The sequence below is a fragment of the Anomaloglossus baeobatrachus genome, chromosome 4 (assembly GCF_048569485.1).
Source record: "Anomaloglossus baeobatrachus isolate aAnoBae1 chromosome 4, aAnoBae1.hap1, whole genome shotgun sequence".
Classification (NCBI taxonomy): Eukaryota; Metazoa; Chordata; class Amphibia; order Anura; family Aromobatidae; genus Anomaloglossus; species Anomaloglossus baeobatrachus.
In genome coordinates this window covers 454,944,702-454,958,078 of record NC_134356.1, presented here as the reverse complement: position 1 = coordinate 454,958,078, position 13,377 = coordinate 454,944,702, and the positions used below count along the sequence as shown (strand labels likewise).

The 13,377-nt window shown below is 45.6% G+C and overlaps 1 protein-coding gene across 1 annotated transcript in view; it reads left to right on the top strand.

Moving 5' to 3' along the window:
• The window catches only part of LOC142303850 (uncharacterized), a 45,316-nt gene that overhangs the window by 16,960 nt on the left and 14,979 nt on the right, over window positions 1-13,377 (top strand). Inside the window, exons 3-4 of the mRNA XM_075345649.1 lie at window positions 4,773-4,891; window positions 11,765-11,933. Of these exons, the coding sequence (XP_075201764.1) occupies window positions 4,773-4,891; window positions 11,765-11,933 (288 nt within the window). The remainder of the gene's footprint in view (window positions 1-4,772; window positions 4,892-11,764; window positions 11,934-13,377) is intronic.

Sequence of the window (13,377 nt, the reverse complement as noted above, 5' to 3'; positions counted from 1 at the left end):
GTTGTGCTGAACTCTTCGGCTCTGCTGTGTCTCCAGCCGCCACTAACCCTTGCTGCAGCTACTTCCGGGTCGGCTGTGCCATGCATAACCGCATATGCATGAGCATAATTAGCCGTCTTGGAAGTAGCAGAGAGCAGCGGCTGAACACAGCATTGCTGGAGAAGATGAGTATAAAAAGCTTTTTATTTTCAATGTATGTGTTTTTTTTGTACATGTTTCACGGATCACACCATAGTGTGGTCCGTTGGACATCAGTGATGCCAGAAAAAACGAACATATCTCGGAAATCACTGACACGCGTGTACACCGCACGGAAACACGGTCAATGAGATCACAGATGTGTGCGCAGACCCATTGATTTTAATGTGTTGCGTATTTCAGATTTCTGGTATGTATGAAAACTGTCACATACATACCAGAATCACTGACGTGTGAAAGAGGCCTTACTGAAAGACTGGCTACATGGAGGAAATGAACTTTATTCCTTCCTGGAGCTGCGGTTTTCAGTCATAGATAAGTGCTGGAGCTGCTTCAGTCAGCATTCAGTATACAGTGAGCGACGGCTGTAAGGACATTTCAGCAAAGTGATTGACAGCTTGCTCTGCATTATCTTTGGAATTTTCACATCTCATTATAGGCTATGGGGAAAATCAGGGCTCTTTTACACTTGCGTACCGCTTCCGATGGGAGAGCATCGGAAGCGATATGCTAATGACGCTCTGCTGCGGGATCTTGCGATCCATCACAGGTGCGGAGAAGATGAAGGGAGTACTTTCTCCCCATATCCTCCGCTGTCTGTCTCTGCATGCACCGCACTGCTGTCGCATAACATGCGAGTGCAGTGCGATGTTTCACACGCTCCCATAAGCTTGCATGGGGGTGCGTGAGCAGTGACTCGCTGCAAAACGCAGCATGCTGCGATTGCACCGAGATCACCATTCGTGTCGAGAAATAACAGGAAAGAGGAAACTGCTTCATTGATTAACACTGGTGCGAGTGCAATCCAATTTTTGATGGGATCGCACTCGCACCAGAAAATTGCAAGTGGAAAAGAGCCATTAAACACATTTACTGAAAGAGAAAATGACATGCTGCGGATCTGAAAAAGGAGCCATCACTGGTCAATTTCAGCAGTGAAAAAAAAATAATTATAATAATTTGCTGCTTTCAAATTTTAACTACTGCGACTCATTGGCTGATATCTGTTTTTCGTTTAATATTTCTTTATTATTTCAAAAGTTTTCATATAACAGAAGATAAGAAATGTATAAGGGTCTTTCATGTTACCCAATGTTACAGCATATGAAGATTATAAAATAACCTATGTCTTTAAGTCTCGTAAAACGTATGGTACTATGAAATGTATCGCAAATCATGTGGAAGGTAAAATCTGTATAACATCCTATAGAACATCTTAATTTTAACATGTAATAATCTTCTATCTTTATATTTATTCCGTGTAAAGTGTTAAAGGCAACTTCCTTCTGTATAGTCTGGTTCAATAGGTATGAAAACATGACCCTATGTATATCAATTAGGTGAGAAAGAGATATAGAGAGAGGTAGAGAAAGATAGGTAGAGAAAAAGGGAAGGAGGGGAAGACATGAGGAAATGGGGGGGAGAAGGAGAAGGTCTGTATTGTGATGCCGCCCAAATTCTGTGTCCGGGAGCCCATCCCGGCTTCTTGAATATTTGTGATAGAGCGCCTGTGAGTAACCAGGTTTGAAATTGCTGTGTTTCTCTATACTGAAGCCACGGGTACCAAACGGCTGATATCTGTTTTAAAACAAAACTGTATGTTCTCAAAAATTAGAAAAGTACCAGAAGGATTAAAATAATTACCCAGGAATTATTTATCAAAACAGCAGGGCAATACTGAAATGTGTATAAAAGAAATTAAATATAAAACAACCTTTATTAGATCTATTAAGAGATAAAAACACACAAACAAACAAAAAATGGGGTCTGCCCAAAGCAGCCAATGTCCTACTTGGAGAATTGACATAGAAGAAAAGACCATAATGTGGGGAAAAACCCACACACACAGTTATTCTTGAACAAACTGTTATAAAGCGGCCAAAAGCTTCCCAAAATTAATAAGGGGAATATAGACTAATTAACTACACAGTTGTTAAACATGGCAGAGAAAAAGCATGTTAATGAGTGTGGTCTGCAATTAGCACTTATAATACAAAAACCCCAGCCACACACATTGTACAAAACCTATGGTGCAATAATTAACCTGAATGATGTCAGATATGTCTATTCAAATAAGGGGGTGATACTATTATCCTCATCACAATCCAGACCCCTGACAGTTACTGACAAATATCATAATGACCACAGGGATAATATATCAATAAGCAACAGCCTGGACATTTGTTTATAATGCCTGTCCTCATAAAATATTAAGCCGGACATTTGTTTATAATGCAGAAAAAAGAGGATGTCCAGCTCTTCAGGCAAAGAATCACGTATTTATTTCATCATGCAGACACAGAGAATTACATGACCAGCACTACGCGTTTCAGGTGAAAACACTCACCCTTAATCATGATGCTAGAGAGACGGCGCTACAGAGTTTATATGCAAATGCTAATTAGCAGAACAGATGTTTAAATCACTTAAGCACTGTGTGTTAGGATTGCTCAGCCACAATGCGGGTAATTACATATTCATTAATACTGACCAGATGCATGAGCATTAGGTCTGAAAATATTTATTGGTAATTTAATCACTTAAAACAAAAAATTCACTTTTAACCAATGTGACCCTAATTCACACTATGTGCGGCTTGTGTGGTTTCTGTGTGTTAGGTTTGCTCAGTCCCAATGCGGGTAATTACATATTCATTAACACTGACCAGATGCATGAGCATTAGGTCTGAAAATATTTATAGGTAATTCAGTCACTCACAACATAAAAAATTCACTTTTAATCAATGTGATCCTAAATTCACACTATGTGCGGCTTGTGTGGTTTCTGTGTGTCATGTTTGCTCAGCCACAATGCGGGTAATTACATATTTATTAACACTGACCAGACGCATGAGCATTAGGTCTGAAAATATTTATTGGTAACCTAGTCACTTACAACATAAAAAAATTTATCCTTAATCAATGTGATCCTAATTCACACTATGTGCGGCTTGTGTGGTTTCTGTGTGTTATGTCTGCTCAGCCACAATGCGATTTTCTTTGCCGTCTTCTGCGCATGGATTCTTTCATATTGGTTGGAATGCATGTTAGCCGCAGGGTGCATTTTTAGTTCCTCTTGAAATTGTTGAAATTTAATCCCAAATGCTGTAATCAGAAATGAATGCATTGCAAAATCCAGTTGTGGCACTTTTAGAGTTTGGTTATTCTGTCAGTATTATCTGACAGATAATTATAACTCACAATACGATTTGGTGGCCTCTGCTTGAACACAATATATATTTTCATCTCACTCAGTTGGGTACAGCCTAATATTAATAAACCGGGAAAAAAAATTCTACATAATAGAAAAAAAAATTTTTCTTAACATTTTTTTTCCCTAGAAAAATTTATTAAAAATTCTTTGGAGTACAGCGCTTGCACAAAAATGGGTCATTTTAGGCAATTCTGGTCATTTTGCACCCAAAATTGTAATTAAAGGTAGCATGATTTTTCAATAGCACATGAGGGGGAGATAAATAAATTTTTTAAAAAAATATTGTAGCTATGCACGTAAAAAAGTCTTGTGTGCATCCTCATATATGTGCAGATTCATTCATATATATAGTCATGCATTTGCATATATTTTATGTGCACTTACTTGTAGATGTCATATCTGCATATGTATATTTGTGCACCACAATTAATATGTCAGAATTTATATACATTCCTAACTTAGTCCAGAAAACTATTGATACCTACATTGTATTTGTATTTGCATTTTATTTTACATGTAATAACTTTCATGGTAACTTTATTTTTGAATATGTAAAGTGCTTAAGTGATTTAAACATCTGTTCTGCTAGTTAGCATTTGCGTATAAACTCTGTAGCGCCGTCTCTCCAGCATCATGATTAAGGGTGAGTGTTTTCACCTGAAACGCGTAGTGCTGGTCATGTCATTCTCTGTGTCTGCATGATGAAATAAAGACGTGATTCTTTGCCTGAAGAGCTGGACATCCTCTTTTTTCTGCATTTCATTGGGCTGTGGCAGTGCCTGTCCGTGCTCCAGGACGGAATCGGGATTGAGCCTTACACGGTGAGCTGATTCATATAAATTGGATATTTGTTTATAATGCCCATCCTCTTGCAATATTAAGATTGCTCTACTGGCCATTGTTTCTCCCCTGATGAGTCCAATGAAACGCGTCAGGAGGTCCAGGAGCTTGGAAGATTAAGGTCAGAGTCTTGCTACATAGGAGGGTATGGTGTGGCTGTGATATTAGTCCCCCTGTTGGTGTATGGTGGTAATACTTTTTCTTTATCGTTACCTATTGCATATTGATGTATTGATGATATACAGGGGAATTTGGGCATACAGGTATGAATGCGGCTAAGTTAGAAGACATAGGGGACCTGACAGGTTTCCTTTCAGTATAGAACAGCAACTATACTCATTCTATTTTTTTGGTGGTCAGCTAATAATTTTTCATATTCAGAAAAGGCAATCATTGGAGTTGTATTGCTCGCAGAGAAGTGAATTAAAGTGAAAATCAAAATGGTTTTGCATTTGTATATAGATTTAATTGTCCAATAAGCGAATTTGCTTTCATGCTTTATATGTTTGATCATAATACAGATGAAGCGAGAACTAGAAGCCCATACAGAGAAGCAGAACCTCATGCATTCAAACAGATTGAGTGCTATACGTCAGTCTCATGGACGAGTAGACAATTGGAACTTCTACCCCCAGCGCAGGTACCTAAAAAGACAAAATAAGTATTGTGTCAAGGGGCAGCACAGACATGGAAATAGATTTTGGTGACAATTGTGTATACGGTGAAGGAAATAATTATTTGATCCCTTGCTGATTTTGTAAGTTTGCCCACTGACAAAGACATGAACAGTCTATAATTTTAAGGGTAGGTTAATTTTAACAGTGAGAGATAGAATATCCAAAATATAATCCAGAAAATCACATTGTATAAATTTTATTTGCATTTTGCAGAGAGCAATAAGTATTTGATCCCTTACCAACCATTAAGGGCTCATGCGCACGTTGCGTAATTTCATGCATTTACGCTGCGTATTGCACTGCAGCGTAAATGCCTGTGTCCTGTGTCCTCTGCACAATTTATGAAGATTGTGCATGAGACGTGCGCACGATGCTTTTATGAATGCAGCGATTTGAATGACCAAGCATGTAAATATGTTTAGTGATGAGAGCAATAAGCCGATTTGCTTATACATTAATGTCAAAGGATGCCAGCAATAATCTGTGCATAGCTAGCTTTAAAGGGAACCCGGCATGACCCCCTATGCCCTCAAAAACCCCCACATATGTTAATCTTATGTCAAAATACCTTTCCTAAAAAGCTCTTTCTTCTGTATATCTGATTCCAGTGTATTGCGAAAAATAATTGTTAAAATCCGCCTGCAATATGTTAATAAGGTTCAGACTAGTCCATGGGGCGTTGTTTTCCCCAGACTACTCATCCCACTCACTCGCACACCACCTATTCTGAACCTAATTAACATATTGCAGATGGATTTTAACAATTATTTTTGCCACTCACTGGAATCAGATATACAGAAGAAAGAGCTTTTTAGGTAAGGTATTTACATAAGAATATTTCTGCTGGTGGTTTGGTGGGCTTAGGGGATCTGTCAGGTTCCTTCTAAGACATTTTATGCACATGTAAAGAACCATGGAATAAATGACACTATGATAATAATACTCAGTAAAGCTGGGGACAGATAGCCATATTGGAAATCGAGCAGGTAGCGTCCCCAGTTGTGGATGTGACTTGTTATTATTATTATTTATTATTATAGCGCCATCTATTCCATGGCGTTTTACATGTGAAAGGGGTATACAAAATAGGAACAGGTACAATAATCATAAACAATACAAGTCACAGACTGGTACAGGAGGAGAGAGATCCCTGCCCGCGAGGGCTCACAATCTACAAGGGATAGGAGAGGATACGGTAGGTGAAGGTAGAGAAGAGGGTCGTGTGGCGCTGTATCAGACTGAGGTTTACTGCAGGTTGTAGGCTTGTCGGAACAGTTGGGTCTTCAGGTTCCTTTTGAAGCTTGTTCTGTGTGGTCCATGTGTTGGTTCACATTGGGTGGCGGAGCTGCCCTGACATTGCATGTATTATGGTCCTTAAAATGAAGTATTACTCACAGCAAGTTGGGCTGTAGTGTGTACATCGCCCAGGCCAAAAGCTAATGCTCTACCAGGATACAGCTAAACCCCCACTATTGTGGAAGCGTCACAGGTGCAGGAGAAGCAGATCACACACACACCTCCATGGAATGGAGGGGAGGCGAATGCTAGATGATAAAACTGCACACAAGTGGCTTGCCTAGAGCGCTGTTCACATGCAGATGGCACAGTCACAAACCCGCAGCCTATTAGGTGACGCCCTTCTATTAGATCAGGCGGGCTGCCAAGCCGTACCCCACTGTGCATCATGCACGGACAGACACTCTACAATGCAAGGCCCAACAGAAAGGGGCCTGGCTGTATCCTGTACAAACAAAAAAATATGAGGTTTTTGTTGGTATTTATGGCCATAAAACGTAAGCCTACACCCTCGTCACGGGACCTCATGTCTGTAGGTCCCTACACTAAATATAAAAATAGCAACAAAAAGAGGACAATGTCCTCCAAAAATTAAGTATTACTCACAGCAAGTTGGGCTGTAGTGTGTACATCGCCCAGAGCATTAGCATCAGTGAGAGAGAAGCTGCGCTGATCTATCACAGTGCACGCGCCCACTATATGACCCGCTGCCGCCCCCGACACCGGGCCCTCCTGCCCGATGTCAGCGGCGGCACCGGGGCCCCCCTCCCCCGTCACCGCGCACAGTAATAATGAAGCAAAGAGCGGCCGGCGCCGCTCTGCATCATCATTCTGCCCCTGTGCCTGTGCGGTGACGTCACTCCTGTGCGACTGCTGTGCTGAGTGCACAGAGCGCAGGGAGGGAGGACGCCGCCGACCGCAGCACCGGGAGGACGAGCAGCAGTGGAAGGAGGAGAGCAGGGACTCGGGAGTACAGCATCAGTGGAACAAGGAGACGTCAGGACAGAGCAGCAGTGGAAGGAGGAGAGCGGTGAGTACTTGGTTTTTTTTTTTATATATATATGAGTACACGGTGGTCAGAGGCCTGGAGTGGGGAGGCTGCATTATACTGTGCATGGAGGGGTGGGGAGGCTGCATCTGTACATGGAGGCCTGGGGTGGGGAGGCTGCCTGATACTGTACAAGGAGGCCTGGGGTGGGGAGGCTGCCTGATACTGTACAAGGAGGCCTGGGGTGGGGAGGCTGCATGATACTGTACATGGAGGCCTGGGGTGGGGAGGCTGCCTGATACTGTACAAGGAGGCCTGGGGTGGGAAGGCTGGATGATACTGTACATGGAGGCCTGGGGTGGGGAGGCTGCATCTGTACATGGAGGCCTGGGGTGGGGAGGCTGCCTGATACTGTACAAGGAGGCCTGGGGTGGGGAGGCTGCCTGATACTGTACAAGGAGGCCTGGGGTGGGGAGGCTGCATGATACTGTACATGGAGGCCTGGGGTGGGGAGGCTGCCTGATACTGTACATGGAGGCCTGGGGTGGGGAGGCTGCATGATACTGTACATGGAGGCCTGGGGTGGGGAGGCTGCCTGATACTGTACAAGGAGGCCTGGGGTGGGGAGGCTGCCTGATACTGTACATGGAGGCCTGGGGTGGGGAGGCTGCCTGATACTGTACATGGAGGCCTGGGGTGGGGAGGCTGCATGATACTGTACATGGAGGCCTGGGGTGGGGAGGCTGCCTGATACTGTACAAGGAGGCCTGGGGTGGGGAGGCTGCATGATACTGTACATGGAGGCCTGGGGTGGGGAGGCTGCCTGATACTGTACAAGGAGGCCTGGGGTGGGGAGGCTGCATGATACTGTGCATGGAGGCCTGGGGAGGCTGCATTATACTGTACATGGAGGCCTGGGGAGACTCCATTATACTGTACATGGAGGCCTGGGGAGGCTGGCAGCATTATTATACATGGAGGCCTGGGGAGGCTGGCTGCATTATTATACATGGAGGCCTGGGGAGGCTGGCTGCATTATTATACATGGAGGTCTGGGGAGGCTGGCTGCATTATTATACATGGAGGTCTGGGGAGGCTGGCTGCATTATTATACATGGAGGCCTGGGGAGGCTGGCTGCATTATTATACATGGAGGCCTGGGGAGGCTGGCTGCATTATTATACATGGAGGCCTGGGGAGGCTGGCTGCATTATTATACATGGAGGCCTGGGGAGGCTGGCTGCATTATTATACATGGAGGCCTGGGGAGGCTGGCTGCATTATTATACATGGAGGCCTGGGGAGGCTGGCTGCTATATTATACATGGAGGCCTGGGAGGCTGGCTGCTATATTATACATGGAGGCCTGGAGAGGTTGGCTGCATTATTATATATGGAGGCCTGGTGAGGCTGCATAATAAACATGAAGGACACCTTATACATTGAATATAGAGGTGTAATATACATAGAGGTCTATGAGGCTGCATTATACTGGAGGTCTATAGGGCTGCATTAAAATGGAGGTCGGGGGGGGGGGCTGTATAATACAAAATGAAGGGACACCTTATACATGGAATATAGGGGTGAATTATACATGGAGGAGTATGGGGCTGCATAATACCATCTGAAGTTTTATGGGGTTGTGTTATAATACATATAGGACTATGGAGGCTACCTTATACATGGACTATGGAAGTGCATTATAAAACATGGAGGACTATGTGGTGCAGTATAATATATGGAGAACTATGGGGTGAATTTTAATACATGGAGAACTATGGGAAATGCATTATAATTGAAGGGCTACTTTATACATGGAGGATTATGGGGGTGCATTATAATATATGGAGGGCTATGTATCTGCATTCTAATATATGAAGGGTTATGTGAGACCCTTTATACAATTATTTGGAAGGCTATGTGGGGGCTGTTATAGTATTTTGAGAACTTTATACAGGGGGGACAAAGATACAAGTATGGGATGGAAATGTTTTGTGCTGAGGGAAAAAGGCTCTTTCCCATGCTCTGCTATACATCTCTCAGCACCCAGCTTTCCCATGTTCTGATATACATCTCTCAGCACCCAGCTTTCCCATGTTCTGCTATACATCTCTCAGCACGCAGCTTTCCCATGTTCTGATATACATCTCTCAGCACCCAGCTTTCCCATGCTCTGCTATACATCTCTCAGCACCCAGCTTTCCCATGTTCTGATATACATCTCTCAGCACCCAGCTTTCCCATGCTCTGCTGTACATCTCTCAGCACCCAGCTTTCCCATGCTCTGCTATACATCTCTCAGCACCCAGCTTTCCCATGGTCTGCTGTACATCTCTCAGTACCCAGCTTTCCCATGCTCTGCTGTACATCTCTCAGTACCCAGCTTTCCCATGCTCTGCTATACATCTCTCAGCACCCAGCTTTCCCATGTTCTGATATACATTTCTCAGCACCCAGCTTTCCCATGTTCTGATATACATCTCTCAGAACCCAGCTTTCTCATGCTCTGATATGGGAAAGCTGGGTGCTGAGGACAAGATAAATATCAGAACATAGGAAAGCTGGGTGCTGATAGAGGGATTTCAGGGTGCTGTGGGTGAGAGCCAAGTGTCAGCGTCATTATCCTGTACCCCGAGTGTCAGTGTCATTATCCCTTACCCCATACCTCCCAACCGTCCCGGATACAGCGGGACTTTCACGCTTTACGTTGTTTGTCCCGTTGCCACGATCGGGACGGCCGGCTCCCGGGCTCCGCCCACCCACTCTCTCTCCGCATCCCTGCTTTTCCCTCCTACCATCCCAGTAGACGTGGCATAACAGAGAGGAGCGCTGCCTGTGCTGCTGCTGGTACAGTAAAATCTCCCCAGCGCTGATTTCCCTCCCTCCCCCCCCCCCCTCACCCCCGGCCGGAGCCTCTCTGTGCGGTCGGCCGGCCGCCTGTCTGTGCGGTCGGCCGGCTGCCTGTCTGTGCGGGCGCCCCCCTGCCGCCTGTCTGTGCGGGCGCCCCCCTGCCGCCTGTCTGTGAAGGCGACCGGCCACCTCACTGTGTGGGCGACCGGCCGCCTCACTGTGGCTGCCTGCGTGTCCATGCTGGAGGCCCGCCGGCTGCCTGCGTGTCCATGCTGGAGGCCCGCCGGCTGCCTGCGTGTCCATGCTGGAGGCCCGCCGGCTGCCTGCGTGTCCATGCTGGAGGCCCGCCGGCTGCCTGCGTGTCCATGCTGGAGGCCCGCCGGCTGCCTGCGTGTCCATGCTGGAGGCCCGCCGGCTGCCTGCGTGTCCATGCTGGAGGCCCGCCGGCTGCCTGCGTGTCCATGCTGGAGGCCCGCCGGCTGCCTGCGTGTCCATGCTGGAGGCCCGCCGGCTGCCTGCGTGTCCATGCTGGAGGCCCGCCGGCTGCCTGCGTGTCCATGCTGGAGGCCCGCCGGCTGCCTGCGTGTCCATGCTGGAGGCCCGCCGGCTGCCTGCGTGTCCATGCTGGAGGCCCGCCGGCTGCCTGCGTGTCCATGCTGGAGGCCCGCCGGCTGCCTGCGTGTCCATGCTGGAGGCCCGCCGGCTGCCTGCGTGTCCATGCTGGAGGCCCGCCGGCTGCCTGCGTGTCCATGCTGGAGGCCCGCCGGCTGCCTGCGTGTCCATGCTGGAGGCCCGCCGGCTGCCTGCGTGTCCATGCTGGAGGCCCGCCGGCTGCCTGCGTGTCCATGCTGGAGGCCCGCCGGCTGCCTGCGTGTCCATGCTGGAGGCCCGCCGGCTGCCTGCGTGTCCATGCTGGAGGCCCGCCGGCTGCCTGCGTGTCCATGCTGGAGGCCCGCCGGCTGCCTGCGTGTCCATGCTGGAGGCCCGCCGGCTGCCTGCGTGTCCATGCTGAATGGGTGTGGATGGGGAGTGGATATGGGCGTGACTGTGAAATGGGTGTGGTTAGGGGGCGTGGCCTAAAAATTTGCCGCGGCGCGCTGTGCGCGCCGCAAACTTTGTCCTTCTTTTCCTTCTTTAAAAGTTGGGAGGTATGCCTTACCCCAAGTGTCTGTGTATGTGGAGGGGGGGCCCAGGTCTAAACTTTGCACCGGGGCCCATCCAACTCTAGTTACACCACTGTGTGTAATATTGGCCATTTGACACTAGTTAAAATGGAGCCCTATGACCTCCCTATGCGGTTATTGGCGCAAACTGACCAATTATACACTTGTGTGAACTATCTCTAAGAGATATAATAATATTCTTCTTTCTATTGGCTAATATGGTACCAAACGTTTTTTCTTTTGACTGGCTTTAGTCATGCTGTACCCTTCCTTTATTCTTGCAAACTGTTGAAGTTGTGACTTGTGCTCCCAGCTCTTTCATATGCAGCAAAGCCTGCATGATTTACCATATTCCAATGTGTGCTGTCTTTTTGAATGCTGCTGGGGATATCACGTACCCAATCTTTGAAAATACCCATTACCGCTCCATTTTTATTAATGATGTGAAATGCATTAAGAACTTCTGCTCCTTGTTGAAATATTCATCTTAAAATAATCCTTAGTACTCTTGGTTATTTTACATTTTTTGGTATGAGCAGCCTGAATGCAACCCATCATCGGCAAAATTTAAGCAAGATTTCTTATGAGAATGGCAAAATATTAGAGAGAATTATGAGACGGGAGTCTGAATATGGACGATGGGAGTCGGAGTGGGAAAAGGTGAAACGGATACAAGCAAATATATCCCGATATCCACAAGTTACATGGGTAAGAGGCTTGGTGTGGGTACATTTATATCAGTATGATGGAAAGCAATAGAGATTAAGATTTTATTTTTCTTTTTTTGTTTAAACTGTTTATTTATTAACAAGATTTTCAAGTGAGTATCAAAATCAATTGCATAGACAGATATTGTTTTCAAATCTGAGATTTTTCTTACAAGAGAGACACTTGATAGAGACAAATGATTTATTCATTCTAGTGCTCAGGCATGGCTTGACAACAATGTGTAATTGATTCCTATGCTTCAAGTTACAAGAATGTTTTTCTGTGTAGCAGGAGCAGATATTACTTATCTCCAGTATTAATTTGGCTGCAAATTAAAATATAGGAATAAAACCAAAAATGTTTTTGTAAAAAAACACAAACTGGGATTTTTGGAGTGTGGATGTGGATGTAATGTAGTGTGAGTGTATTAATATACTCTCCTACCACCGCGCTCTTCTGTGTCCAGCGCTTTACTTCTGCTTTTCTGATCGGCGTCACCGCTCTGCAGACTCCTCCGGGTCACACAGAGCGCAGCATCATAGAGTATAGAATGAGGTGGCAGGTCTGATGAGCGGTGACATCACTGAGAAGAGGAGCAGAACAGCGCTGGACACCAGAGGGCAGCAATAGGTGAGTATATTACCACACTCACACTACATTACATCCACATACATACACATTTAAACAATAACAATGTTAGCAGGAGTGCTTATTTAAGCATATCCATGTATGATCAAAAACTTCAAAATTGCCTGACATTAAACAGACATTATAGCAGTTGTCTAAAGCATTAAAATGTGTGCTTGGCCAGGTAAAAGAATAATCACCTACAAATTGCACTCTTTGTACCAATAAAATCTGCTTACATACCCTGGACATACATACCAGTATGGGGACCATATATACCAGGATAGGCCCAGGATGAGGTCATATATACCATGATGTGGATCATATATACCAGGATGAGGAACATATACAGTATACCAGGATGGGAACCATGTATACATGGATGAGGAACATATATACCAGGATGGGGACATATATACCAGGATGGGCCCAGGATGAGGTCATATATACCAGGTTGAGGTCATATATATACCATGATGTGGATCATATATACCAAGATGAGGAACATATATACCAGGATGGGGACCATGTATACCAGGATGAGGAACATATATACCAGGATGGGGACATATATACCAGGATGAGGACATATATACCATGATGGGGACATATATACCAGGATGGGGACATTTGTACCAGGATGGGAGACATAAATACCAGGATGAGGGACATTACTACATAATGAAGTGGTAGGGGGCAATTTGTATGTCTTTATAGAATTTTGAACTCTACAGGTGCCCATACATCTGGTCAACGTGTAGGGCGAAGGTGGGCACAGTTCCAATTTCGCACCAAAGCCCATTACACTCTAGTTGTG